This window comes from Nerophis ophidion, linkage group LG11 (genome assembly GCF_033978795.1).
Source record: "Nerophis ophidion isolate RoL-2023_Sa linkage group LG11, RoL_Noph_v1.0, whole genome shotgun sequence".
NCBI lineage: Eukaryota > Metazoa > Chordata > Actinopteri > Syngnathiformes > Syngnathidae > Nerophis > Nerophis ophidion.
The window spans coordinates 26952210-26977871 of NC_084621.1; the positions used below are offsets into that span (position 1 = coordinate 26952210).

At 43.3% G+C, this 25662-nt stretch overlaps 1 protein-coding gene across 3 annotated transcripts in view; it reads left to right on the top strand.

Moving 5' to 3' along the window:
• The window catches only part of septin7b (septin 7b), a 49418-nt gene that overhangs the window by 7539 nt on the left and 16217 nt on the right, over positions 1 to 25662 (top strand). For all 3 annotated transcript variants that reach the window (XM_061915482.1, XM_061915480.1, XM_061915481.1), the window contains 7 exons: positions 1846 to 1948; positions 7447 to 7553; positions 12646 to 12746; positions 12869 to 13003; positions 23999 to 24116; positions 24262 to 24354; positions 24434 to 24530. In XM_061915482.1, the coding sequence (XP_061771466.1) occupies positions 1846 to 1948; positions 7447 to 7553; positions 12646 to 12746; positions 12869 to 13003; positions 23999 to 24116; positions 24262 to 24354; positions 24434 to 24530 (754 nt within the window). The remainder of the gene's footprint in view (positions 1 to 1845; positions 1949 to 7446; positions 7554 to 12645; positions 12747 to 12868; positions 13004 to 23998; positions 24117 to 24261; positions 24355 to 24433; positions 24531 to 25662) is intronic.

The following is a 25662-nucleotide window of genomic DNA, read 5'->3' on the forward strand; positions in this document are numbered from 1 at the left end:
TAAAGTGCATGCGTCCTGACTCCTTTTTCACACTCGGTCCATTACGTAGTGTGGGAAAATATAATGGCGTTCAGTTACTGTTGAGCCACAAGCGGGGGAAATTGAAATGCACAAAGAAAAAGCGTACACTTTGAAAATACCATATCCAAAGCCAGGTTCACACCACAAGACAAGACTATTTTATCATTGATCGCCGTGAAACGACATTACTGGAGCGATTGCATGCTGGCGCGCTTTGCTGATTACGGAAAAGATTATCATTTATAAATGATCTTTAAATTTTTTGCGCTTAAAAACTTTTCCATGGCTTTTGCTCTAAACTTATTCTGATTGTTTGAGCTTGCAATGGGTCTTTAAGTCAACTGACGTATGCATTACTTCCGCAAGTGATGGAAAAGTGTGTTGCAACTGAGAACCGCTGCGACCCATATGGACTACAGCTGAAAACTAGGGCTGCACCATTAGCAATGAATTGACATGGAGGTTTTCATTAGTGCGATTACGTAACCGCTAGAGGTTGTGAACCCTCTTGTTGGTCATTCACAATTGTTGTGGTGAGCGGAGATCAGGGCGCTATCTTTGCGCTCACATACACAGGAAGTACGTATAGACTGCCTCCCTACTGGCGGGTTGCCAGTCAGAAGTGCTGCAGAGTAAAAAAAAAAAAAAAGATTAGGTGGAAAAAATTATGATTACAAAACCAAATGTCCCTTTGTGGGAATATTTCAGCTTCAAATCGGCCGGGCAATATGAGCCCATCAACACGAGCAAGAGGGGCGTGATCACGTGATGGCAACAAACAAAAAAGCAACCAGACCTTGTTTTTCCATTTGGGAAATAAGTATCCTTTAAGACGTTCAATATTTAAGTTACATTTTTGCTCACAGAAATTAATCCAATTAAATTTTTGTTTATTTGTTTAAGTTTACAAAGGTATTTATTTTTTAAATATATTACAATGGTAAACAATTCTACAGGCTACTTTACATTACGATCATATATTATGATTGCATCATTATACATTGTGATGACATTACATTATAGACACTGTATAGTTTGTATTTCTTCAGTTTAAGAGCATGATGTAGACAAAACCTCTGAGTTTGTCTACATAAAGCCAATTGTTTTTTTAAAGTCAAGTGTTGCATGTTTTTCTAATGTGTGGCATTTTTCAATTATTGCATATTGTTCTAATATATGGCACTTTGAGGCAAGAATGCCTAAAAGTAACCTGTCTTCCTTCACTTATTTTTGCAGTTCTATGTATTTATATGTATAAAATATAAAATCACAATTTTGGAGGGATAAATCACGATTAGGTTTTTACTAAACTCTGTGTATCACTATGAGAAACTGATAATTTTTGGCATCCCTCTATGGTGTCTTTGCCCCTATGGTTTAGTATTTCTTCTCTTTGTGTCAAACGTGGCCCATAAAAATATTCTGATTCTGATATGACTGAAGTGCTCATGGGATTTTTAGAATTTACTGCAAAAATGCTACTCACTTCCAAAATTTAGATTCAACCCGAAGGCCGCGGGTCTGATGTCAAATAGGCCTGCAAGCCACAGATGAGTAACCCTCCTTTAGATGCTCACTGAACTAAGATGTCACAAGATGGCCTTGCGGAATTTAATGGAGTCTTAAAAATGTAGGTCAGTTACTGTACTGTTTGTCTTCAAATGTTTATACAGTAGCTTGAAACAAGTTGGTGAATGCAGAGGTTTGTCAAATAACTGATATAGGTAGTTTATGGATGAGGTTTCAGTGGAGGCTATGCTAAAAAGGTTAAATTAAAAAGCGATTGAATAATGCCTGAAATTGCTCTTCATGTTTGTCTTGCAGCAGCAAAAGAATCTGGAAGGATATGTTGGCTTTGCAAGCCTCCCCAACCAAGTGTACAGGAAGTCTGTCAAGAGGGGCTTTGAGTTCACCCTGATGGTCGTGGGTAAGAGTGCAAGCTTGCCCTTGTTGTTCTTTCAATTGTCTCATTGTGCCTTTTTTGCCCGGCATTTTTGCTTCTTCATTGTGGGATTTGTTTTTGAGACAAGACTGTGTGTGTGGGGCCATGTTTATACACTGTGGACAAGCGGCCTGCTTTGTCACTGCTGAGTGAAAGATGCGGAAGCGGAGCACTGCTGACTTTTTGGAAAAGCAACACCGTCTTGTTGAACAGACCGTTTGTACAAAAATGCAGATATTCTTTGGAGAAGAATGCAGCTTTTGAGCCAATGTCCTCTCCGGCTCATCAGTCCCTTTTTTGGAGGGAAAATGTTTGTTCGGGTCAAAACCATTTCCTGTGCTGGGACCAATAGAATTTGCAGCAGCGAATCTCTAAGAATAGCTCCGCTCACGCTGCTCGCTCTGCACTTTTTGTTCACTGTAAAAACGTGTTGGTTAGCTTTTTTTTGTCAGAATATCATTAATGAATCGGAGATAAGATGCTGATTCTTGCTCTCATATCTATTTATAAATCAGCTAAATGGTGACAAACTCACATGTCCCAGAAAAAAAGCCCAGTGTGGAACAAATACTGTCACTTTGGACGTCATTGAGGATTATATTGAGCCAACATGGAAAAGGTTTTTGAGGCTCATTTTTGTTTGCACACACACACACAATTTATGAGTGTTGAGTTTGTCTTGGCTGTGCTTCACAATGAGCCCACATGTCCTTGCTGTGCAGAGCAGGACGTCACCATCGAGGTGTGAGCTCAGAAGGCAGGAAGAGTGCCAGAGGAAAGGAAGGAAGTAGATGGGACTGGTACCAGTGCGTGTCCAGGTGTCATGCACTATAGGCCGATCATTGCTTCTCATTGTGATGTTGTGGCAGGAGAATTTGGCCAAGCTTTGTTCGTAACAAATTCCCCCCATTTCGTCTGGTTGTTTGTGAGAGTGGCGTCTCATTAAACACTGGCAGGCAGAACCAGTGTTCATGTGAGCTCATGATCCTTTTGGATGCTGTCCACACTGGACTTACCAAGCTCAATGTGCCTTCAAAGTAACACAATGACACGGTCTGTTTGTTGTCTTGTGCATGGATGGATGCTCTGTTCATTTGCATATACCGTGGAACCTCCATGGTCAATACAATCCATTCCAGGTCGCTGGTTGACCTCTGATCTGTTTTTCCATAGTAAATAAATCAATTGTATTGATATGTTCAAGGTCAGTCACCATCCTGAAAACATTATGTACTGTAAAGGCAATGTTTTTAGGTATATTTTACATTGTGTAAAATGGTGTTTATAAGCTGATACATCTTACATTTGTTTCTTCAGGGACATTTAACTTTGGTGGTTTCTAGGGGTGTAACGGTACACAAAAATTTCGGTTCAATACATACCTCGGTTTAGAGGTCACAGTTCGGTTAATTTTCGGTACAATAAGAAAACAACAAAATATATATTTTTGGGTTATTTATTTACCAGATTTGCTAAATCTTCCACCAAAAATATTTTTCTTAGTGGAATATTTGGTGTGAAGTAATCGGAACCTTGGATAGGTCAATAACTCATAACATTGATTTTGATTCAATATTATGTTTTGAGCAATGATAGTTTGAGAGAAAAAAAAAATATTTGTTTTATTATTTATAATATTATTATTTATAATATTTATAATATATTTATAATATAATGTTTATTATATATAATTATTTATTATTTATAATATTATGTTTTGAGCAATGATAGTTTGAGAGAGAGAAAAAAAATATATATATATATATATATATATATATATATATATTTGTTTTATTAGTCTCCTCTCTGAGGGGCCACCTTATCGTGGTAGAGGAGTTTGTGTGTCCCAATGATCCTAGGAGCTATGTTGTCCGGGGGCTTTATGCCCCCTGGTAGGGTCTCCCAAGGCAAACAGGTTCTAGGTGAGGGATCAGACAAAGAGCAGCTCGAAGACCTCTATGAAGAAAATAAAACATGGACCCAAATTTCCCTCGCCCGGACGCGGGTCACCGGGGCCCCCCTCTAGAGCCAGGCCCGGAGGTGGGGCACGATGGCGAGCGCCTGGTGGCCGGGCCTGTTCCCATGGGGCCCGGCCGGGCACAGCCTGAAGAGCCAACGTGGATCACCCCTCCAATCGGCTCACCACCCATAGCAGGGACCATAGAGGTCGGGTGCAATGCGAGCTGGGCGGCAGCCGAAGGCAGGGCACTTGGCGGTCCGACCCTCGGCTACAGAAGCTAGCTCTTGGGACGTGGAACGTCACCTCACTGGGGGGGAAAGAGCCTGAGCTAGTGCGCGAAGTGGAGAAGTTCCGGCTGGATATAGTCGGACTCACTTCGACGCACAGCAAGGGCTCTGGAACCACTTCTCTGGAGAGGGACTGGACTCTCTTCCACTCTGGCGTTGCCGACAGTAAGAAGCGACGGGCTGGGGTGGCAATTCTGGTTGCCCCCCGGCTTAAAGCCTGCACGTTGGAGTTCAACCCGGGGGACGAAAGGGTAGCCTCCCTCCGCCTTCGGGTGGGGGGACGGGTCCGGACTGTTGTTTGTGCTTACGCACCAAACAGCAGTTCAGAGTACCCACCCTTTTTGGGAGCACTCGAGGGTTTACTGGAAAGTGCTCCCCTGGGTGATTCCCTTGTCCTACTGGGGGACTTCAACGCTCATGTTGGCAACGACAGTGAAACCTGGAGAGGCGTGATTGGGAAGAATGGCCGCCCGGATCTGAACCCGAGTGGTGTTTTGTTATTGGACTTTTGTGCTCGTCACAGTTTGTCCATTACAAACACCATGTTTAAACATAAGGGTGTCCATATGTGCACTTGGCACCAGGACACCCTAGGCCGCAGTTCCATGATCGACTTTATAGTTGTGTCATCGGATTTGCGGCCTTATGTTTTGGACACTCGGGTGAAGAGAGGGGCGGAACTTTCTACCGATCACCACCTGGTGGTGAGTTGGCTGCGATGGTGGGAGAGGATGCCGGACAGACCTGGGAGGCCCAAACGCATTGTGAGGGTCTGCTGGGAACGTCTGGCAGAGTCTCCTGTCAGAGAAAGTTTCAATTCCCGGAGGGTGTGTTCCAACTATCGTGGGATCACACTCCTCAGCCTTCCCGGTAAGGTTTATTCAGGTGTACTGGAGAGGAGGCTGCGCCGGATAGTCGAACCTCGGATCCAGGAGGAACAGTGTGGTTTTCGTCCTGGTCGTGGAACTGTGGACCAGCTCTATACTCTCGGCAGGGTTCTTGAGGGTGCATGGGAGTTTGCCCAACCAGTCTACATGTGCTTTGTGGACTTGGAGAAGGCATTCGACCGTGTCCCTCGGGAAGTCCTGTGGGGAGTGCTCAGAGAGTATGGGGTATCGGACTGTCTTATTGTGGCGGTCCGCTCCCTGTACGATCAGTGCCAGAGCTTGGTCCGCATTGCCGGCAGTAAGTCAACCACATTTCCAGTGAGGGTTGGACTCCGCCAAGGCTGTCCTTCGTCACCGATTCTGTTCATAACTTTTATGGACAGAATTTCTAGGCGCAGTCAAGGCGTTGAGGGGTTTGGTGGCCGCGGGATTAGGTCCCTGCTTTTTGCAGATGATGTGGTCCTGATGGCTTCATCTGACCGGGATCTTCAGCTCTTACTGGATCGGTTTGCAGCAGAGTGTGAAGCGACCGGAATGAGAATCAGCACCTCAAAGTCCGAGTCCATGGTTCTCGCCCGGAAAAGGGTGGAGTGCCATCTCCGGGTTGGGGAGGAGACCCTGCCCCAAGTGGAGGAGTTAAAGTACCTAGGAGTCTTGTTCACGAGTGGGGGAAGAGTGGATCGTGAGATCGACAGGCGGATCGGTGTGGCGTCTTCAGTAATGCGGACGTTGTACCGATACGTTGTGGTGAAGAAGGAGCTGAGCCGGAAGGCAAAGCTCTCAATTTACCGGTCGATCTACGTTCCCATCCTCACCTATGGTCATGAGCTTTGGGTCATGACCGAAAGGATAAGATCACGGGTACAAGCGGCCGAAATGAGTTTCCTCCGCCGTGTGGCGGGGCTCTCCCTTAGAGATAGGGTGAGAAGCTCTGCCATCCGGGAGGGACTCAAAGTAAAGCCGCTGCTCCTTCACATCGAGAGGAGCCAGATGAGGTGGTTCGGGCATCTGGTCAGGATGCCACCCGAACGCCTCCCTAGGGAGGTATTTAAGGCACGTCCAGCTGGTAGGAGGCCACGGGGAAGACCCAGGACACGTTGGGAAGACTATGTCTCCCGGCTGGCCTGGGAACGCCTCGGGATCCCCCAGGAAGAGCTAGACAAAGTGGCTGGGGAGAGGGAAGTCTGGGTTTCCCTGCTTAGGCTGTTGCCCCCGCGACCCGACCTCTGATAAGCGGAAGAAGATGGATGGATGGATGGATGTTTAATTAGTCAACATTGCAACTTTTTCTAAATTACATTTAACCTTCAAGCTTTTTCTATTTCACTTTTGTTATGTTTTTGTTTATTTTAATAGTATTTTTAGAATGTGCCGTGAGCCTTTAAAACATTAGCTGTGGGCCGCAAATGGCCTCCAGGGCACACTTTTGACACCACTGCTTTAGATAATAAAAAATTAAAACTGATAAATCTATGGGTAAAAAGCAGAGCCTGGTGACGCATGCGCGTTTATCATAACTTTCTCGCTCTCTCTGTCTCTGCCCCTCCCTCACGAATGCTGCTGCGTGCACAATTTGTTTTGTTTTTAACCCCTTCTTAATCCTGAACATACATTGTTAATACACGCAACCATAACTGAAAATGCCGGACATTTGAGGCATTTAATAAACCACGCCCGGACAACCCTACAAAAGAAGACATATCCGGTGAAAAGAGGACGTATGGTCAGTTTATCCTAGCCCAGTCGCTGCGAGCACCGGACATGTCCTCTTTTGATAGCATGCTAGCAGCGACCGGGCTACGATAGACTGACCATACGTCCTCTTTTCACCGGACATGTCCTCTTTTGCAGAGCTGTCAGGGCAGAGTTTCTTAAATGCCTCAAATGTCTGGCATTTTGAGTATTGTTTACGCTACTTAATATGTTCGTGTGGAAACTCGTTCGGTACACCTCTGCACCGGGGCGGCATAGCTCGGTTGGTAGAGTGGCCGTGTCAGCAACTTGAGGGTTGCAGGTTCGATTCCCGCTTCTGCTATCCTAGTTACTGCCTCGTGTCCTTGGGCAAGACACTTTACCCACCTGCTCCCAGTGCCACCCACACTGGTTTAAATGTAACTTAGATATTGGGTGTCACTATGTAAAGCGCTTTGAGTCACTTGAGAGAAGCGCTATATAAATATAATTCACTTCACTTCACCTAAACCCCCATACCGAAACGGTTCAATACAAATATACGTACCGTTACACCCCTAGTGGTTTCACAATGTTTTATTTATTTAAGTGATAGCAACCTCTTAAGTAACGTTTCCTAACATTGCTGCCCGTGCTCTTATGTTGCTCTTCCAATAGGTGAGTCAGGTTTGGGAAAATCCACGCTGATCAACTCGCTCTTCCTCACCGACCTATACTCAGCAGAGTATCCAGGACCTTCACATCGAATCAAGAAGACAGTCCAGGTACATTTTAATAAAGCATTGGTAACATCTCAGAAAAAACTTTGCTCTCCAAGTTCCACCATAATGAGGAGTAGGCCTAAGTAGTCATTAAAAACAAGGCATAGGTTTTTATTTAACAAGTATATTTAATTCTTTTGGCCACTGTAACATTTCACACAGTTTGAACGGTAACACTGAGTTTGAATAAAGGAAAATAAAACTCTGTGCTCTATTTAAATGATTATTTGGTGTACCAAATTTTTCTGTGACCATCTCTGCCCTTTCGGTGCCATACCTTGAAAGTAAAGCTGTTAGAACATTATTTTGGTACCCCTCGTAAGGATGTTCTGGTCAAGGTTTTATGCTGCCGATTCGGAACTTAATCATCCATGAGTAAGATCGTCCGACATCAATACCGACATCAATACCGACATTGATCACTTGTATTAGAGATTGAGCAATATGTATTTTCAAAGCAGATACCAATTATTAGTAGTCAAGGAGGCAGGTAATTAATATTTGGAGCCGATATTCAGGCCTGGGTGACATATCGATTTTCTCAAATTAAAGTTTTTGTTTATCTCCGCTTCCATAGCTTCCAACCTCCCCCTTATTTCCTTAGCGGAGATTCACACAACCATCAAAACATGGCTAATTTTAACTAGAGTGAGAAGTTGATTCCCAAGAAGAGAAAAGTGCTGTCAGTGGTGTAGATTTGCGGAAGAAGGTGTGAAACAAATGACTGCGCGCTGCAAAGTTAGTTTAAAACGGCAGCAGCACAACAAACTCATTCCTGCATCTCGAACCAAATACTCCAGTCGAGTGTGGGAATTGCAACTCTTTCCAACATCAGGGGATTTCACAAACACCTTTAATACATGTGTCCAAGACAGCGAGTCACAAGAGCAGGGGTCGGGAACCTTTTTGGCTGAGAGCCATACACGCCAAATATTTTAAAAAGTATTTCCGTGAGAGCCATACAAATTTTTTTTTATTATTACTATTTTTTTTTAACACTGAATACAACTATATGCGTGCATTTTTAAGAAAGACCAACATTTTTAGAGTATAATAGGTCTCTTATTCTTTTTAATAACATTGTTATTCTGAGGCTAGCCAAAAATTTAAAAAATACTTCTTACCATTAATGCGACTTCTTGAACAGGTGCGGTAGAAACCGGATGGATAGATGAAAATGCATGAGAATTTTTTATATTTTGAACGTTATTTTTAATACTGTGATTACCAGCGGATTTATTCATTACTTATCGTGTTAAGCAATGTTAGCTAAAATTTATCTGAGAGCCAGGTGCAGTCATCAAAAGAGCCACATCTGGCTCTAGAGCCATAGGTTCCCTACCCCTGCACAAGAGCCTCACTTTTGCCTTTTAAAATATGGGAAATCTCCAGGCAATAATAATCTGTCGATCTCTAATTTGCATTAACTGTACATTTTTCTATGTATTTGTGGTGAGTGTTATTGATAACACATTATTTTTAAGTATTTTAATATTGTTTTTATTACATAAAATAATTTGAACAAAACAAAAGCAATAGTACACAACAACTAAACAAATGTAAAAACTGCTTTCTACCAGGGATGTCATTTAGTAGTTTGGCTCCAAAATGCTAGCAATAACACCAAGGTATGTGGTATTAGACAAGAACTTGGAGTATTTTTTTCAGTGTGTTTTTTTTCTGGCGCTAATAAATGGGCCAGTCCGAAAAGTAAACTACACATCCCATGATCCTTCGAGCAGGGCAGGCAAGCAGAGCGGAGAACTTCCTACAAAGTTTAAATTGGAAAGTATGGACACATTTTAGTTTTACAATGAACACAAATACAATCAGGGAGAAAATATGATGTTAGAGTCTTTTGTCGGTCCGATGAATGAGCAGACAAGCAGTTATTTCCTTTTGGCATAAATCTAAAAAAAAAACAAAAGACCGCAACGTGTACAACGAGGAATATGAGTAATAGGCCACTTGATGAACCCTCGCATGGAAAATACCCTTGCTGTGAGGTATTTACATTATTAAAAGTTATATTGTCAGTTAACCTCCTGACAATCAGCATTTTCCTAATACAAAAATGGCCACTGCAGAAGACGATGCTTCTCAGGATGTTAAGACACTAAACTGAATATTATTATTTTACACCTGGATGTTTACTTTGTCAGTTAAAAGACGATTATCTAAAGTTACGTGAAATCCTTAATGTAATTGCACTCTTCTTTGCACTTAAAAATTATTTTTTGTAGTAATAATTACATGAATTGTGTTTCTTATTAACATTCCTGCCACACTGGCTTTCTTTTTATTTTTTTTATTTTACAACAGTCAGTACCTAGGCTTAGATATTGTGATGATATCAAAACAGTGAGATTTGGATATTTTTATAGCCCAAACATCTACCACCTTTTTAAATTTTTTGTTTTTCGACCTCAAAATCCTGCTTTGTCCAGGGAATTATTCCCTGAGTTTGTAAACATGAACAAAAATAACACCAAAATTATTTTGATGGATGAAAATGTCGACCGAATCACTCTAGTATTAATCATATACTGCTACTACCCTTGATATTAACACGACTGATTTATTACTCCACCCGCCTTCTCCTTACGTCGTGTGCAATTGGCTTAGCCAACTCACAAACATGGCACAGTTGCTGTTATGTTATTGTCTCATATCTGAATCTCATTAATCTACTTGTAGAGATGTCCGATAATGGCTTTTTTGACGATATCCGATATTCCGATATTGTCCAACTCTTAATTACCGATTCCGATATCAACCGATACTGATATATACGGTCGTGGAATTAACACATTATTATGCCTCATTTTTTTGTGATTGCCTGCTGGATGCATTAAACAATTTAACAAGGTTTTCCAAAATAAGAGAATAAATTGAACTCTAAAATGATGGTAAAGTGCCAACATGACACTGCCATATTTATTGTTGAAGTCACAGTGCGTTATTTTTTTTAACATGCCTCAAAACAGCAGATTGGAATTTGGGATATGCTCTCCCTGAGATAATCCTGTTACCCACTACAACTATGGGAAATACTATACTTTGACTTTCACTAAGTCTAAGTGCATTATTCTTTATTTTTTTTAAACGTGCCTCAAAACAACAGCTACAAAAACAATGAAGGCACACGGCTTCAGTCCAGAGTATACTAGAGTAATAAAGTACACAATAACATAGTCCTCCTTTAGTGCAATACCGCTTGGCATACTGTACAACAGGAAATTATAAACTGGGCTCAATCTGCCCTGCTCTAACATATCTGTATGAGTAACACAAATGTGCGGCAAGCTAGTGGTGAGTGCTTGAAGTGGCCTACAAGTCAGCCACAGCTTCTGAAATGCTGTATTGAGACAGGACACCACCGTTCACTGAAAGCTGCAAAGTGTGCGACATGCAGGGCAGACTAGCCACACCAAACTCCACCGCCGTGCGTTGTCCCTGACCTCAACGTGAGCTTTTGCTCCGGGGTGTTTTTTGTTGTATTTAAGTTTTTTACCTCGGCGGAGTCTTTAAGCGACAACTGTGTGGTACTCCTTTTTTTTCGGTGTTTGATTTTCATCCATCTTTTGCTTGTATTCATCGTGTATCTCCTTATGATTCTTGAAGAGGTGGGACATCAAATTGCTTGTGTTAAAGGAAGACGTCTTGGTTCCACCTCGCATGACCAACTTTTTGCAGTCATTGCAAATTGCCAGATTTTTATCCGTCAGAGACACTTTAAAATAATCCCAAACCATAGACATGGTGTCGTTAGTCAGTCACCGAGCAAGCTCGCTTGTTAGCCACGGCTACAGCACCGGCAACAACACGCTCTTGTTGTTGTTATGCTGCGCTCGCGGCGGTTTTGATGAGGTCATCAAGCGTCGCCAGTAAACCTCTCATGCAGCAGTCGTCAACTCCTTTTTTGTGTGTGGAAAGAGGGGAGAGGCTGCTGACTGGGTTTATATCCGTGTGTTACCGGATATATAACGCTCCGTACAACAGCGTTTTAAAAAGTCATTTATTTCACTTTTTGAAACCGATACAGATAATTTCCGATATCACATATTAAAGCATTTATCGGAAGATGATATAGGCCTATCTACTTCTTAATTTCCTGTTAGTAACTGCTTACTTTCTGCTGTAACATGTTTTCATCTTCTTAAAGTTTACTAAACACTTAATTCTTCGTGTTGCTTCATGCTATGTTAGCGGCTATCTTAGCTATTACCAATCCTGCTTCTGGCTTGCTTTCCATGTTTAACACGTTTTGTCTTGTCGTCCAGTGATAAATATATGAGATAATTATAATAAGAAATGTAGTTTATTTTGATGCAATACGGTTATGATTATTATCTTTGGGATGAAGCTCTGCACTGCGTATGGAGATACACAATTAGCTGCTAGCTTGTCAGCCAGTGAATTTAAAATAAATAATGTCAGCCAGAGGGGATTGCCGTTAATGCTCGGCAATGAAAGGCATAACTAAACCGCAATGGTGATCTCGTAATTTTTCACAAAAATCAGGCGATACTGATCTGTAGTCTATCGATTGGCGCATCCCAACCTTCACATCTTTTGACAGTGTAAATTAAATATAAATGCCTACTGAACTATTCTTTGTATGCCTTCGAGCTCGGCAGGATTAACAATTTGGTCTAACTATTGGTAACCATTTTCTCTTTAAACACTATTTGATTGGCATGGAAGATAACGAGTACATTCTGGCTCATGTTCATTGCCAGCTGCAGCTTTACTTGTTGTCGCAGTAATTACACAAGTTGTATGAACTCCTGTTGAGAACCCTACAAGTGCGACACTTTGTCTGGCTCATGAGTGACAACATTGCTGTCTCCTGATGTTTGTGTGTTCTACCAGTTCCTCAACATAGTTCTCTAAAAGCACAGTGTGAGTATGACCTGTTTGAACATGTCGCTGGCGTCATGTCTACGTGTGACATGCTAGTTAGCACAGCTAATGGTTTTATTTTCTTCTGTCGCATGGGTTCTATTTTGATTTAATTGTTCTGGGTTCAGAGACCCTCTTTCTACCAAATAATAAATCTCAACTTGCCCTTCAATGCTCTGCCTTGTCTCAGGTGGAGCAGTCAAAAGTGCTCATAAAGGAAGGCGGCGTGCAGCTGTTGCTCACAATTGTTGACACTCCAGGCTTTGGTGATGCTGTCGACAACAGCAACTGGTAAGAATTTACACCACTTCAGTTGGACACTCCTACCATTTCTTCATCTTACATCCATAACATGGATAATAATTTGAATGCGTGCTGTGGAGATTTGTTTCTTAACAAGTGTGTGTCCGCAGCTGGCAGCCTGTCATCGACCACATTGACAGCAAGTTTGAGGACTACCTGAACTCTGAATCACGGGTGAACAGACGACAGATGCCCGACAGCCGAATTCACTGCTGCCTCTACTTCATCGCACCCTCAGGACACGGGTGAGTTTGGCAAACCACCAGCAGTGAACACTCACTGGTCACAGTATTTGGTATACCTCCTCCATATACCTCTGACAGTGTCAATTAAAGCTGAGAAGTATTATCTTTGCAATGGTAAATGTATCTTTTAAGTACCAGTCGGAGTGGAAAAACTAATTTACTTTACATGCTTATTTGTTTCATTGTATCTGTTAAACCATATCCAATTGTCTTAACAATCTGCAAAGTATGTTAAATAAACATCTAAGCATCACAAAATGCCACAAATTCAGTCAGCCATTTTGAATATCTTCAGTAATGTCCGTAGATTGACGTCATTGGATTAACACCTCTGCACTCTGACCATAGTATCCGATCAGTCATACTGGAAATACACAGCAATTAGAGATAGATGTGCTGTGGATCATTCACAATCCCTATTAAAGACATGAACTTTTTTTTAATGCATTCTATGTGGTGAATAAATAAATACATAAATAGTCCATCAATGGGGGCTCTCTATTCCATGCACAAAACGCTCTAAATAACCATTCAAAACCCGCCAACAGTAGTCTATATACATATCATGACCTGAACATGAATTAAATATTAGTAATGTTGTTATTATAAGCGGTAACGCAGACAAATATTTTTTAGCAGCGGATTGTAACAGTCAGCCAAGTAGCCGTCTGCAGCTTTTACTGTGAGCTGGCTGCGATGTCCTGCTGCTCTCGCTTCGTCGCATCTCGGCTTGTAAAAGTTATTATAGATTATAAATCATGTCTTTCATCTGAATATTAGGAGGATTTAGCCATTAGTCTAGAAGATGTTCACCTGTGACATTCAATGTATACTTGAAGATGAAGACAAACACACAATTGAAGACAGTGTCTGCAGGGAGCCTTTGTCTTGTTAACCTTTCGTATGCATCATGATTAATTCTTCATGTAAACGGGGAGATATGGACATCCTATCAGTCGTCATCGAAGTAAGAGCAGACATCGTACAGTAGGCTATCGTTTAATGTATGTAGTTTATATTTCTTGTTCAGCATTTGGCAATACTGCAGCATGATGCTTAGTGTAAAGATGGATCTGTTCAGCAGAGCTTCTAAAACTTGTAGCTCATTTTCCTTATATTCAGGATCAACTATAAGTTTCTGGATCATATTTTTCTACAAAGTAAAGTCTGCATGATTTTTCTTGTTTGTGATAAAGGGATTTGTGCTTCCTACCTCTTCGTCACACGATGACGTGTCTGGCTAGCCCATTATCTCTCAAAATGGCTCCGGAATCTCGATGAGATTGATACTATTTTGATAATATCGAACTACTCGCAAACTTTTTAAGTCTTTCAGTGTCATAAATCAGATATATGATATAATAGCGTAAATATAGAGGCAACTTGTTTTTCCACTCTACTGGTACTTTAATATTACGTTGTTTATATGTTTAGCCAGTTTTGTGCCACCAAAAGTGTGCCAGTAAAATTGTGCAGAATGGTTTCCTAAGACTACTGCACCCTCCAGGCTTTGTTGTAAATGATGATGTTTGACTGAGTCAGCTGTTTTAAAATAAAAACGTTTGGCGGATGTTGACAAAATGCAATGCAGCTGATTAAGACCAACAAGTGTTAGCTGCTTGCTTTAATAGGCATTTTACAGTCCTGAAATGAAGCAATTGCTTTGGTATTTATATTTGAACCGGAGAAATCTGTCACATAGTCGAATAAAGCTGTCAACTTTTCCGGATTCTGCTGAAGATTGGTGGAAATTGCCCTTGTCTACCGACATTCCAATTAAAGTTAAAGTCTTCTGCACTGTGATGTTTTTGTGTGAATTTCGCACAGTAGACGATGAATCGATGACTTCAAAAATCTCTTTATTAATAGGGAACTGCACTTTTTTAAAAATGTTGCCAATCATTTAGAATCCATACGGAAGGCAAGGACTTATGTTTTTCTTTCTATATGCAGTCTCACTCATGAATAAAGGTAAGCAAAAGTCAGCTAACAATGAAGTTGTTCTATTCCACTTATGAAGCACTCTTAAAAAAAAAACAACCTCCAAACCAACGTGTTACAATGGGGCAAAAGAGTATTCAGTCAGCCACCGATTGTGCAAGTTCTCCCACTTAAAATGATGACAGAGGTCTGTAATTCTCATCATAAGTACACTTCAACTGAGAGAGACAGAATGTGAAAAAAAACCCCAGGAATTCACATTGTAGGAATTTTAAAGAATGTATTTGTAAATAATGGTGGAAAATTATGTTGTCCATAAAGCCCCCTGGTAGGGTCTCCCAAGGCAAACAGGTTCTAGGTGAGGGGTCAGACAAAGAGCAGCTCGAAGACCTTTATGAAGATGAAAAACCATGGACCCAGATTTCCCTCGCCCGGACGCGGGTCACCGGGGCCCCCCTCTGGAGCCAGGCCCGGAGGTGGGGCACGATGGCGAGCGCCTGGTGGCCGGGCCTGTTCCCATGGGGCCCGGCCGGGCACAGCCCGAAGAGGCAACGTGGGTCACCCCTCCAATGGGCTCACCACCCATAGCAGGGGCCATAGAGGTCGGGTGCATTGTGAGCTGGGCGACAGCCGAAGGCAGGGCACTTGGCGGTCCGATCCTCGGCTACAGAAGCTAGCTCTTGGGACGTGGAACGTCACGTCACTGGGGGGGAAAGAGCCTGAGCTAGTGCGCGAAGTCGAGAAATTCCGGCTGGATATAGTCGGACTCACTTCGACGCACAGCAAGGGCTCTGGAACCACTTCTCTCGAGAGTGATTGGACCCTCTTCCACTCTGGCGTTGCCGGCAGTGAGAGGCGACGGGCCGGGGTGGCAATTCTTGTTTCCCCCCGGCTCAAAGCCTGTACGTTGGAGTTCAACCCGGTGGACGAAAGGGTAGCCTCCCTCCGCTTTCGGGTGGGGGGACGGGTCCTGACTGTTGTTTGTGCTTATGCACCAAACAGCAGTTCAGAGTACCCACCCTTTTTGGGAACACTCGAGGGAGTACTGGAAAGTGCTCCCCCGGGTGATTCCCTTGTCCTACTGGGAGACTTCAACGCTCACGTTGGCAACGACAGTGAAACCTGGAGAGGCGTGATTGGGAAGAATGGCCGCCCGGATCTGAACCCGAGTGGTGTTTTGTTATTGGACTTTTGTGCTCGTCACAGTTTGTCGATAACAAACACCATGTTCAAACATAAGGGTGTCCATATGTGCACTTGGCACCAGGACACCCTAGGCCGCAGTTCCATGATCGACTTTGTAGTTGTGTCATCGGATTTGCGGCCTCATGTTTTGGACACTCGGGTGAAGAGAGGGGCGGAGCTTTCTACCGATCACCACCTGGTGGTGAGTTGGCTGCGATGGTGGGGGAGGATGCCGGACAGACCTGGGAGGCCCAAACGCATTGTGAGGGTCTGCTGGGAACGTCTGGCAGAGTCTCCTGTCAGACAAAGTTTCAATTCCCACCTCCGGAAGAACTTTGAACATGTCACGAGGGAGGTGCTGGACATTGAGTCCGAGTGGACCATGTTCCGCACCTCTATTGTCGAGGCGGCAGATCGGAGCTGTGGCCGCAAGGTAGTTGGTGCCTGTCGGGGCGGCAATCCTAAAACCCCTTGGTGGACACCAGCGGTGAGGGATGCCGTCAAGCTGAAGAAGGAGTCCTATCGGGTCCTTTTGGCTCATAGGACTCCGGAGGCAGTGGACAGGTACCGACAGGCCAAGCGGTGTGCAGCTTCAGCGGTCGCGGAGGCAAAAACTCGGACATGGGAAGAGTTCGGGGAAGCCATGGAAAACGACTTCCGGACGGCTTCGAAGCGATTCTGGACCACCGTCCGCCGCCTCAGGAAGGGGAAGCAGTGCACTATCAACACCGTGTATGGTGCGGATGGTGTTCTGCTGACCTCGACTGCGGATGTTGTGGATAGGTGGAAGGAATACTTCGAAGACCTCCTCAATCCCACCAACACGTCTTCCTATGAGGAAGCAGTGCCTGGGGAATCTGTGGTGGACTCTCCTATTTCTGGGGCTGAGGTCGCTGAGGTAGTTAAAAAGCTCCTCGGTGGCAAGGCCCCAGGGGTGGACGAGACCCGCCCGGAGTTCCTTAAGGCTCTGGATGCTGTGGGGCTGTCTTGGTTGACAAGACTTTGCAGCATCGCGTGGACATCGGGGGCGGTACCTCTGGATTGGCAGACCGGGGTGGTGGTTCCTCTCTTTAAGAAGGGGGACCGGAGGGTGTGTTCCAACTATCGTGGGATCACACTCCTCAGCCTTCCTGGTAAGGTTTATTCAGGTGTACTGGAGAGGAGGCTACGTCGGATAGTCGAACCTCGGATTCAGGAGGAACAGTGTGGTTTTCGTCCTGGTCGTGGAACTGTGGACCAGCTCTATACTCTCGGCAGAGTTCTTGAGGGTGCATGGGAGTTTGCCCAACCAGTCTACATGTGCTTTGTGGACTTGGAGAAGGCATTCGACCGTGTCCCTCGGGAAGTCCTGTGGGGAGTGCTCAGAGAGTATGGGGTATCGGACTGTCTTATTTTGGCGGTCCGTTCCCTGTACGATCAGTGCCAGAGCTTGGTTCGCATTGCCGGCAGTAAGTCGGACACATTTCCAGTGAGGGTTGGACTCCGCCAAGGCTGTCCTTTGTCACCGATTCTGTTCATAACTTTTATGGACAGAATTTCTAGGCGCAGTCAAGGCGTTGAGGGGTTCCGGTTTGGTAACCACAGGATTAGGTCTCTGCTTTTTGCAGATGATGTGGTCCTGATGGCTTCATCTGACCGGGATCTTCAGCTCTCGCTGGATCGGTTCGCAGCCGAGTGTGAAGCGACCGGAATGAGAATCAGCACCTCCAAGTCCGAGTCCATGGTTCTCGCCCGGAAAAGGGTGGAGTGCCATCTCCGGGTTGGGGAGGAGACCCTGCCCCAAGTGGAGGAGTTCAAGTACCTAGGAGTCTTGTTCACGAGTGAGGGAAGAATGGATCGTGAGATCGACAGGCGGATTGGTGCGGCGTCTTCAGTAATGCGGACGTTGTACCGATCCGTTGTGGTGAAGAAGGAGCTGAGCTGGAAGGCAAAGCTCTCAATTTACCGGTCGATCTACGTTCCCATCCTCACCTATGGTCATGAGCTTTGGGTCATGACCGAAAGGATAAGATCACGGGTACAAGCGGCCGAAATGAGTTTCCTCCGCCGTGTGGCGGGGCTCTCCCTTAGAGATAGGGTGAGAAGCTCTGCCATCCGGGAGGAACTCAAAGTAAAGCCGCTGCTCCTCCACATCGAGAGGAGCCAGATGAGGTGGTTCGGGCATCTGGTCAGGATGCCACCCGAACGCCTCCCTAGGGAGGTGTTTAGGGCACGTCCAACCGGTAGGAGGCCACGGGGAAGACCCAGGACACGTTGGGAAGACTATGTCTCCCGGCTGGCCTGGGAACGCCTCGGGATCCCCCGGGAAGAGCTAGACGAAGTGGCTGGGGAGAGGGAAGTCTGGGTTTCCCTGCTTAGGCTGTTGCCCCCGCGACCCGACCTCGGATAAGCGGAAGATGATGGATGATGGATGGATGGTGGAAAATAAGTATTTGGTCAACCATTCAAAGCTCTCATTGATGCAAGGAGGTTTTGGCTCAAGATCTCACGATACATGGCCCCATTCATTCTTTCCTTAACACGGATCAATCGTCCTGTCCCCTTAGCAGAAAAATAGCTCCAAAGCATGATGTTTCCACCCCCATGCTTCACAGTAGGTATGGTGTTCTTGGGATGCAACTCCGTATATCTTCTTCCTCCAAACACGACGAGTTGAGTTTATACCAAAATGGATACATGGATGATACAGCAGAGGATTGGGAGAATGTCATGTGGTCAGAAGAAACCAAAATAGAACTTTTTGGAATAAACTCAACTCGTTGTGTTTAGAGGAAGAAGAATACTGAGTTGCATCCCAAGAACACCACACCTACTGTAAAGCATGGGGGTGGAAACATGCTTTGGGGCTGTTTTTCTGCTAAGAGTACAGGTGGATTGATCCGTGTTAAGGAAAGAATGAATGGGGCCATGTATTGTGAGATTTTGAGCTTTGAATGGTTGACCAAATACTTATTTTCCACCATAATTTACAAATAAATTCTTTAAAATTTCCACAATGTGAATTCCTGGATGATTTTTTTTCACATTCTGTCTCACAGTTGAAGTGTACCTATGATAAAAATGACAGACCTCTGTCATCATTTTAGTGGGAGAACTTGCACAATCGGTGGCTGACTAAATACTTTTTTGCCCCACTGTATATCAAGCATCTGAAATGTCCACGTTTTGCGTCAAAATATCATTTCTGCTTTTTTTCTAACAAAATATTGTAGCGTGGGCTCATTGTTTTATTGACATTCCGACTTTCTATCAGCAATTAAGCAGTATCTATACAGCCGTTGCTTCTCAGCGCAACAACACAAAACATCGAAAATGTGTCCTGTTAAAAACCCGTCTGACCGTAACTCTCTAACATTAACAAAAGTGGGGGAATTATTTAATTCCACTACAATATAAAAAAAAAAAATAGGATCAAAACAACATTTGTTGAACACTCGCCTCAGTCGCAGGTACTCGCTGTTCCTCTTGCCTAAACGCTGCACCAAATTGCAGGACATGTCGCCGAAACAAACAAGCTCGCTCGTTAGCACTGATAGCATCATCCAGCCAGCTTACTTGTTGTTGCTTATGTTCGCTCTCTGAGCCACAACATTAAAAGTTTTCTACTTCACTGCTAATCATATTTGGATAATTACAATCCGAACACTCTTAGTTCCGAACCAGTTGTAGTTCTAGAGCAGGGGTTGCCAACCTGTCAAACACGACCGACCAGTCAATCTTTAAGACCCTACCGGTTGATCGCTATCGACCAGTCAATCTTTAAGACTCTACCGGTCGACCGCAATCGACCACTCAATCATTAAGACCCTACTGGTCGATCGCGATCGACCTGTCAATCGTCGATCGCGATTGACCAGTCAATATTCTAAGACCCTACCGCTCGATCACGATCGACCAGTCAATCTTTGTAAGACCCTACCGGTCGAGCACGATCGACCAATCAATCTTTGTAAGACCGTACCGGTCGATCAAGAAAATATTGGGAAAATAATGTATTAATATGATAATAGTGACTCCCCCACTCGTCAACAGGCACACATTTTAACCCCTGAACATGCCCGCACGCCTCTCTTCTCTCTCTTCATCTTCACATTCATGCGCTCTCGACACTGCAGCCACACCCCCTTAGCACTTTGCCCACTCGTCTCACAAACGCGCATGACATGCACCAAAATAATGGAGCTGCAACAATTCATTAAGGCTGATTGTTGCAACGCAGTGGTCATTTTCTAGCATCCAACTTCAAATTACTCCTCCTGCATGCTAGGACTTGCTTTTTTGGGGGGATGGAGTAATCAACCGGCTTCCTCTCTCCCGCATTGCGGCGTTCCACTGGAAGTTCTGCCACATCTTCCACAAAATGTAAGGTTCTGTGAATGCGAGTGGCCCGTCGGAAGGCCCGTTCATTGGTCACGGAACCCTCAGTCGTCGTCATCGCTCGACAGCAACCATAAATATTCCAAAGTAGGGATTTTGTGTTGATTTTTGTTGTACAAAAGTGAACACTGACATGTGCAAAGGTAGTAATATATGATAAAACAAGACTGCTGCTAAAGAAGGATCTCCCATTTTATCCCCTTTTTATCACAAAGAAAAAACGTGCCAGGTGAACAGCTGATTTTACTATCTCTGGTGCTGAGTAAGCTGACTTGTGTCTCATATGTGACCATAGGATGAAAATTGTACGACATTACTAGGACTATAATGGCCATAAACAGTTTCTACAGCAGGGGTGCCCAAAGTGAGCCACAGTTGCCATCTTTGGCCCGTAACTCATTTGTCATTGGCACTTGACACAAAAACACCAGCAAAAATGGGGAAAACGGCAAGAAGCACAATGAGAAAAACACATACATACATATATGTAGGCGTTCATCTTGCTTTGATTTTTGGCTGAGACCAAGGGCGTTTTTCTTTAAATTTAACACACATCTACACGCCTAGAAAGCTTATGAATTGTATTTACAAATGACCTGTGTGTGTTATAAGCCATACACATTGTGCACAAAATTAACTTAACCACTCAGATTCTGTTTAAGGAGCCATATTATGATTTTTATCTACATTTTAAATGGGGTCTACATAAAATGTATTGGTGGTTTCTTTGGTCAAGATGCATAGATGTTGTTTTACAGGCCATCTTCAAGCCGCTTTCTGACCGTCTCTTCAGGATGCAACGTTTTGTGGGTGGTTTTATATATGTGGCTCCACTTCGACCGCGTCAGCCACGTTGTAGTTTTTAGCTCTTCCATATGGAGTTTACTTAGACATGAGTTTGACCTATATGGTACGTTATATTAGAAATGGCAACAGCGGATTGTGCATGTGTCCGCCCACAACAAGAGGATAGCGAAAAACAAGGAACTGCCAGTATTGACTAAAATCGTCGTACTAAAATAGCGGAGTTGCGCAAAGCTCTTCGGGTAAAACCTTACGATAAATAGAGATATCCGCTGATGCCCCCAATTGGAAAATTGTTACAAGTTAAGAAAATTTCAAAACGTTAGTTTGGAGGATGTTTCAAGGAAGGCAATATATTGTTTTATAAATATCTCTGCCAAGCCTTCATGGTTTGATTTCTTATTTTCTGGACTTATACACTAATGCACAAAACAAGTACCAATAGGTAAGAAAAGTTGATTTTGTAAACGGACAAATTGAAAAACATCAGCTGTCCACCTGGCGGGTTTTGTCTTTGTGATAGAAATGTGACAAACGGGGAGATCCTTCTTTACCAGCCGTCTTGTTTCATCATATATTACTACCTTTGCACATGTCAATTTGTAAATAGGTCCCCTTTAAATAAGATTCAAAAGAAGTGTATGTTCTTAGGAAATATATCTGAAATCTCTGTTTTACTTGTTGGCAGTTCTATAGAGTCTGTATGCCTTCAGTCTAGATGGAATCAGTTAAACCTACAGTACTTGTAACTGTACACTATAAAGAGCCCTCTGTCCTTTATACGAGACATTGTTTGTGCAAGTGTGTCCTCAGGCTGCACTCTTCCCTCTGGCACATGTTGAGACTCTTGAGGTTGTGCGACCCTTTTTTTTTTATGGCAGATTTGGCCGTAAATCATTTTGAATTCTTTCCGTATAGGACAACTAGCGCACATATGTTTCAAATAATCATAAAATATTTTGCATTCAGGCAGGGATGAAATGCAAGCTCATTGAGGCAAAAATGAATTGTTTCTACAATCCTGCACAAGGACATTAATAATGTAAATTTTATGTCAGGAGCTACAAACACACGTCCGTCACATTTTTAAGTCTCATCAGAGTTTAACCATTTTACTTAGAAATTAATTAAAAGAAAAACTAGAAGAATAAGCTGTTATGTCATATACATATTTGTAGTGTGCCTTTATTGTATTGAAATGTGTTTCTACTTGCAAAAACTGATGTTTGTTACAGACTGTACAAAAATGTCACGAGTATTAGAACTTCTTGCTCTCTGCATTTCTATCTTCAGTGACTGCTAATCACAATACGTTTCTGCTAGTAGTGCCAGCTATAGTTTAACAAAAAGTAAAATGATACTCAAAGTAAACATTCCATGTTCGCCTTGTGTGTAGTGATCCATAAATGTCCCAGGCATATTTATCCAGCTCGCCAGTGGCCAAGAATAACTCTGCTTTTCTCATGACTACAAGGTCACCCCGACGTTGCAAACATCCGTCTGGTGTCACAGATGGTTTCTTACTTTGTTTGCTTTAACTCCATGTCCCTCCTACAGAAGGAATAATAGAGTCCTTAAGAGTAGTTACACATCCAAATACACAACATTAGGTACATGTGTGCATTCTGTATTCTTGAACTGAATGCAATAACCTGTCTTTACAAGGGTAACACACATTTGTGTTCAATCTAAGGCTGCATGATTGTTGAAAAAAACAGGAATTGTGGTTTGGTTGCTTAGAAATGAGATTGCGATGCTGTAAGATTCTGCACATGCGGTGTTCAGGACCATGTGCTTATGTTTTAAAGAAATTATTACTGTTATGATTATTATTAGACTTTTCATTGCCTTCTGCTTTAAAGAAACTTGAACCAATGGTCTTTTTCCGTTCTGCATGCAATGTCTCAGATGGACAGTTAATGGGGATGAGACAATAATAATAATAATGGATTAGATTTATATCGCACTTTTCTATTGTTATATACTCAAAGCGCTCACAGAGAAGTGGGAACCCATCATTCATTCACACCTGGTGGTGGTAAGCTACATCTGTAGCCACAGCTGCCCTGGGGTAGACTGACGGAAGCGTGGCTGCCAGTTTGCGCCTACGGCCCCTCCGACCACCACCAATCATTCATTCACCAGTGTGAGCGGCACCGGGGGCAAAGGGTGAAGTGTCCTGCCCAAGGACACAACGGCAGCGACTTTTGATGTCAACAGGTGGGAAGCGAACCTGCAACCCTCAGGTTTCTGACAGGGCCGCTCTACCCACTACGCCATGCCGCCCCAAAGACAATTTTTTTCCAATATATTTTCTTCATAGAAAATACCAGAAAGACTGAACAGAATCCATCAAGTTAAAAAACAAATAAATAATCATAATAAATTGCAAGCTAATGAATGGTAGTCCACACCGCCGAGGCTTGCTGGTGGCGTTGTCTCTCAGTGGGGAGAACCGGGACAGCTGAGCTAACTTCTCTTAGCCAGCGAGACTCACTTAGGAATGGGGATGGAATGTTGGCGGGTAAAAATATTTCTAATTTATTGAGATTTTAGTTCACATATCAGTGTGGATCGAAAATTGCATCTTTTTAGGTAAAAAAAAAAATCAGCCCTAAATGGATGATATAACTAGATATAATATGCCTATTTTTCATTGTGACCCTGACTTTGTTCATGTAAATGCAGACTGAAGCCCTTGGACATCGAGTTCATGAAACGTCTGCATGAGAAAGTCAATGTCATACCGCTGATCGCCAAAGCAGACACGCTCACGCCAGAGGAATGTCAGCAGTTCAAGAAGCAGGTCAGTGCTTTCCACAAAAAAAAAAAAGTCATGTCCCTCAGCCTGTTCTGTCCTTATGGAGTTGTGGTTACCTATATTATATTGATTCTCTCACACTGTGTGTTTTCGAAGCGGTCACGTGACTAACATCTTCTCTCGCTGACAGATCATGCGAGAAATCCAAGAGCACAAGATCAAGATCTACGAGTTCCCCGAGACGGATGACGAAGAGGAAAACCGCCTGGTGAAGAAGATCAAGGTGCCGCCAGCTGCTCGCATCATCACGTTTTAGTCTGACTCCACACTTCTTTATTGAAACATATATTTGTTGTTTGCAGGACAAGCTGCCGTTGGCCGTCGTGGGCAGCAACACCATCATCGAGGTGAACAGCAAGCGGGTCAGAGGCCGACAGTACCCCTGGGGGGTTGCAGAAGGTTTGTGCTTGACTCTCTTTAATTGATATGATTGAAATAGTATGTGGCCCGCGTTAACTGTACAGCAACATTTTCAACAAAGGAAAAAAAAAAGGTAATAGTTCTAAGTCACATTAAGCCAAATGTACGCTGCCAGGGCCCACGGTGCACCTTTTGATACTATTGTTATATCGTGATAATGCATGTTAATGACACATTCTATATGTGTCCTGCAAAAAAACAAGCGAACAACCGCATCCTCAATGCAATTTGCAGCCACGCTAGTATGCTAGCGACTAACATCCTTCCACAGTGCAAATCTGTTTTTAAGTCAGCAATCCTGGGCTCCATGGCAGCAAATAAACTGTTTCTTGCAAGTATCCATAGGAGGATATGCTAACCATACGCTCTTTAATGTAAACATAGGTGGATGGACCAATACAAATATGGACAGTAACAACTGTATGTGGTCAATACTACATTGGTTATAGGTTGTTTTGTTTTTTTACTATCAAAATAATCTGTTTTTGTCATTGTTGAAAAGTTCAGGAAATAAGTCCCTGGACACAAGAGTGCTTTAAAAGGAAACTGCACTTTAAAAAAAAAATAGCAGATCATTCACAATCCCTATGGAAGACAAACAAGCACATTTGTCTAATGCTCTAAATTGTAATATACGGCAAGTATGGGGTGGCCATGGAGCCAATGGGAGTAATCTATTGCGCCCATAAAGCCCTCTACAAAATCCAAAAACCGCCAACAATACTGTAGTTACATGTCGTGAAATGAATATTAACGATATTGTTAATACAGGCGCTGACGCTTAGTAAGTATTAATAGCAGCACCGTGAACAAAGAGAGCTAACTTATGAGCCGGTAAGATGCTGCACAGCCTCTGTGTTGGTGAGTTTAATTATAGATTATAAATCTTGACTCACATTTGTATAGTAGAAAGTTGTGGCCATGAATCAAGAAGTTTTTAAACTTTTACATTCAACTTAGAACCGGAGATCACAAGAAAAACACAAATAGACGCGAGTTTGCCTTTCGTATTTCTTTATTTACCTGTGTGAGGATTGATTAATTCTTCATCTAAACTGGGAGATATGAACATCACATGAGTTGGTATCCTAGTAAGAGCAGACATTGTACA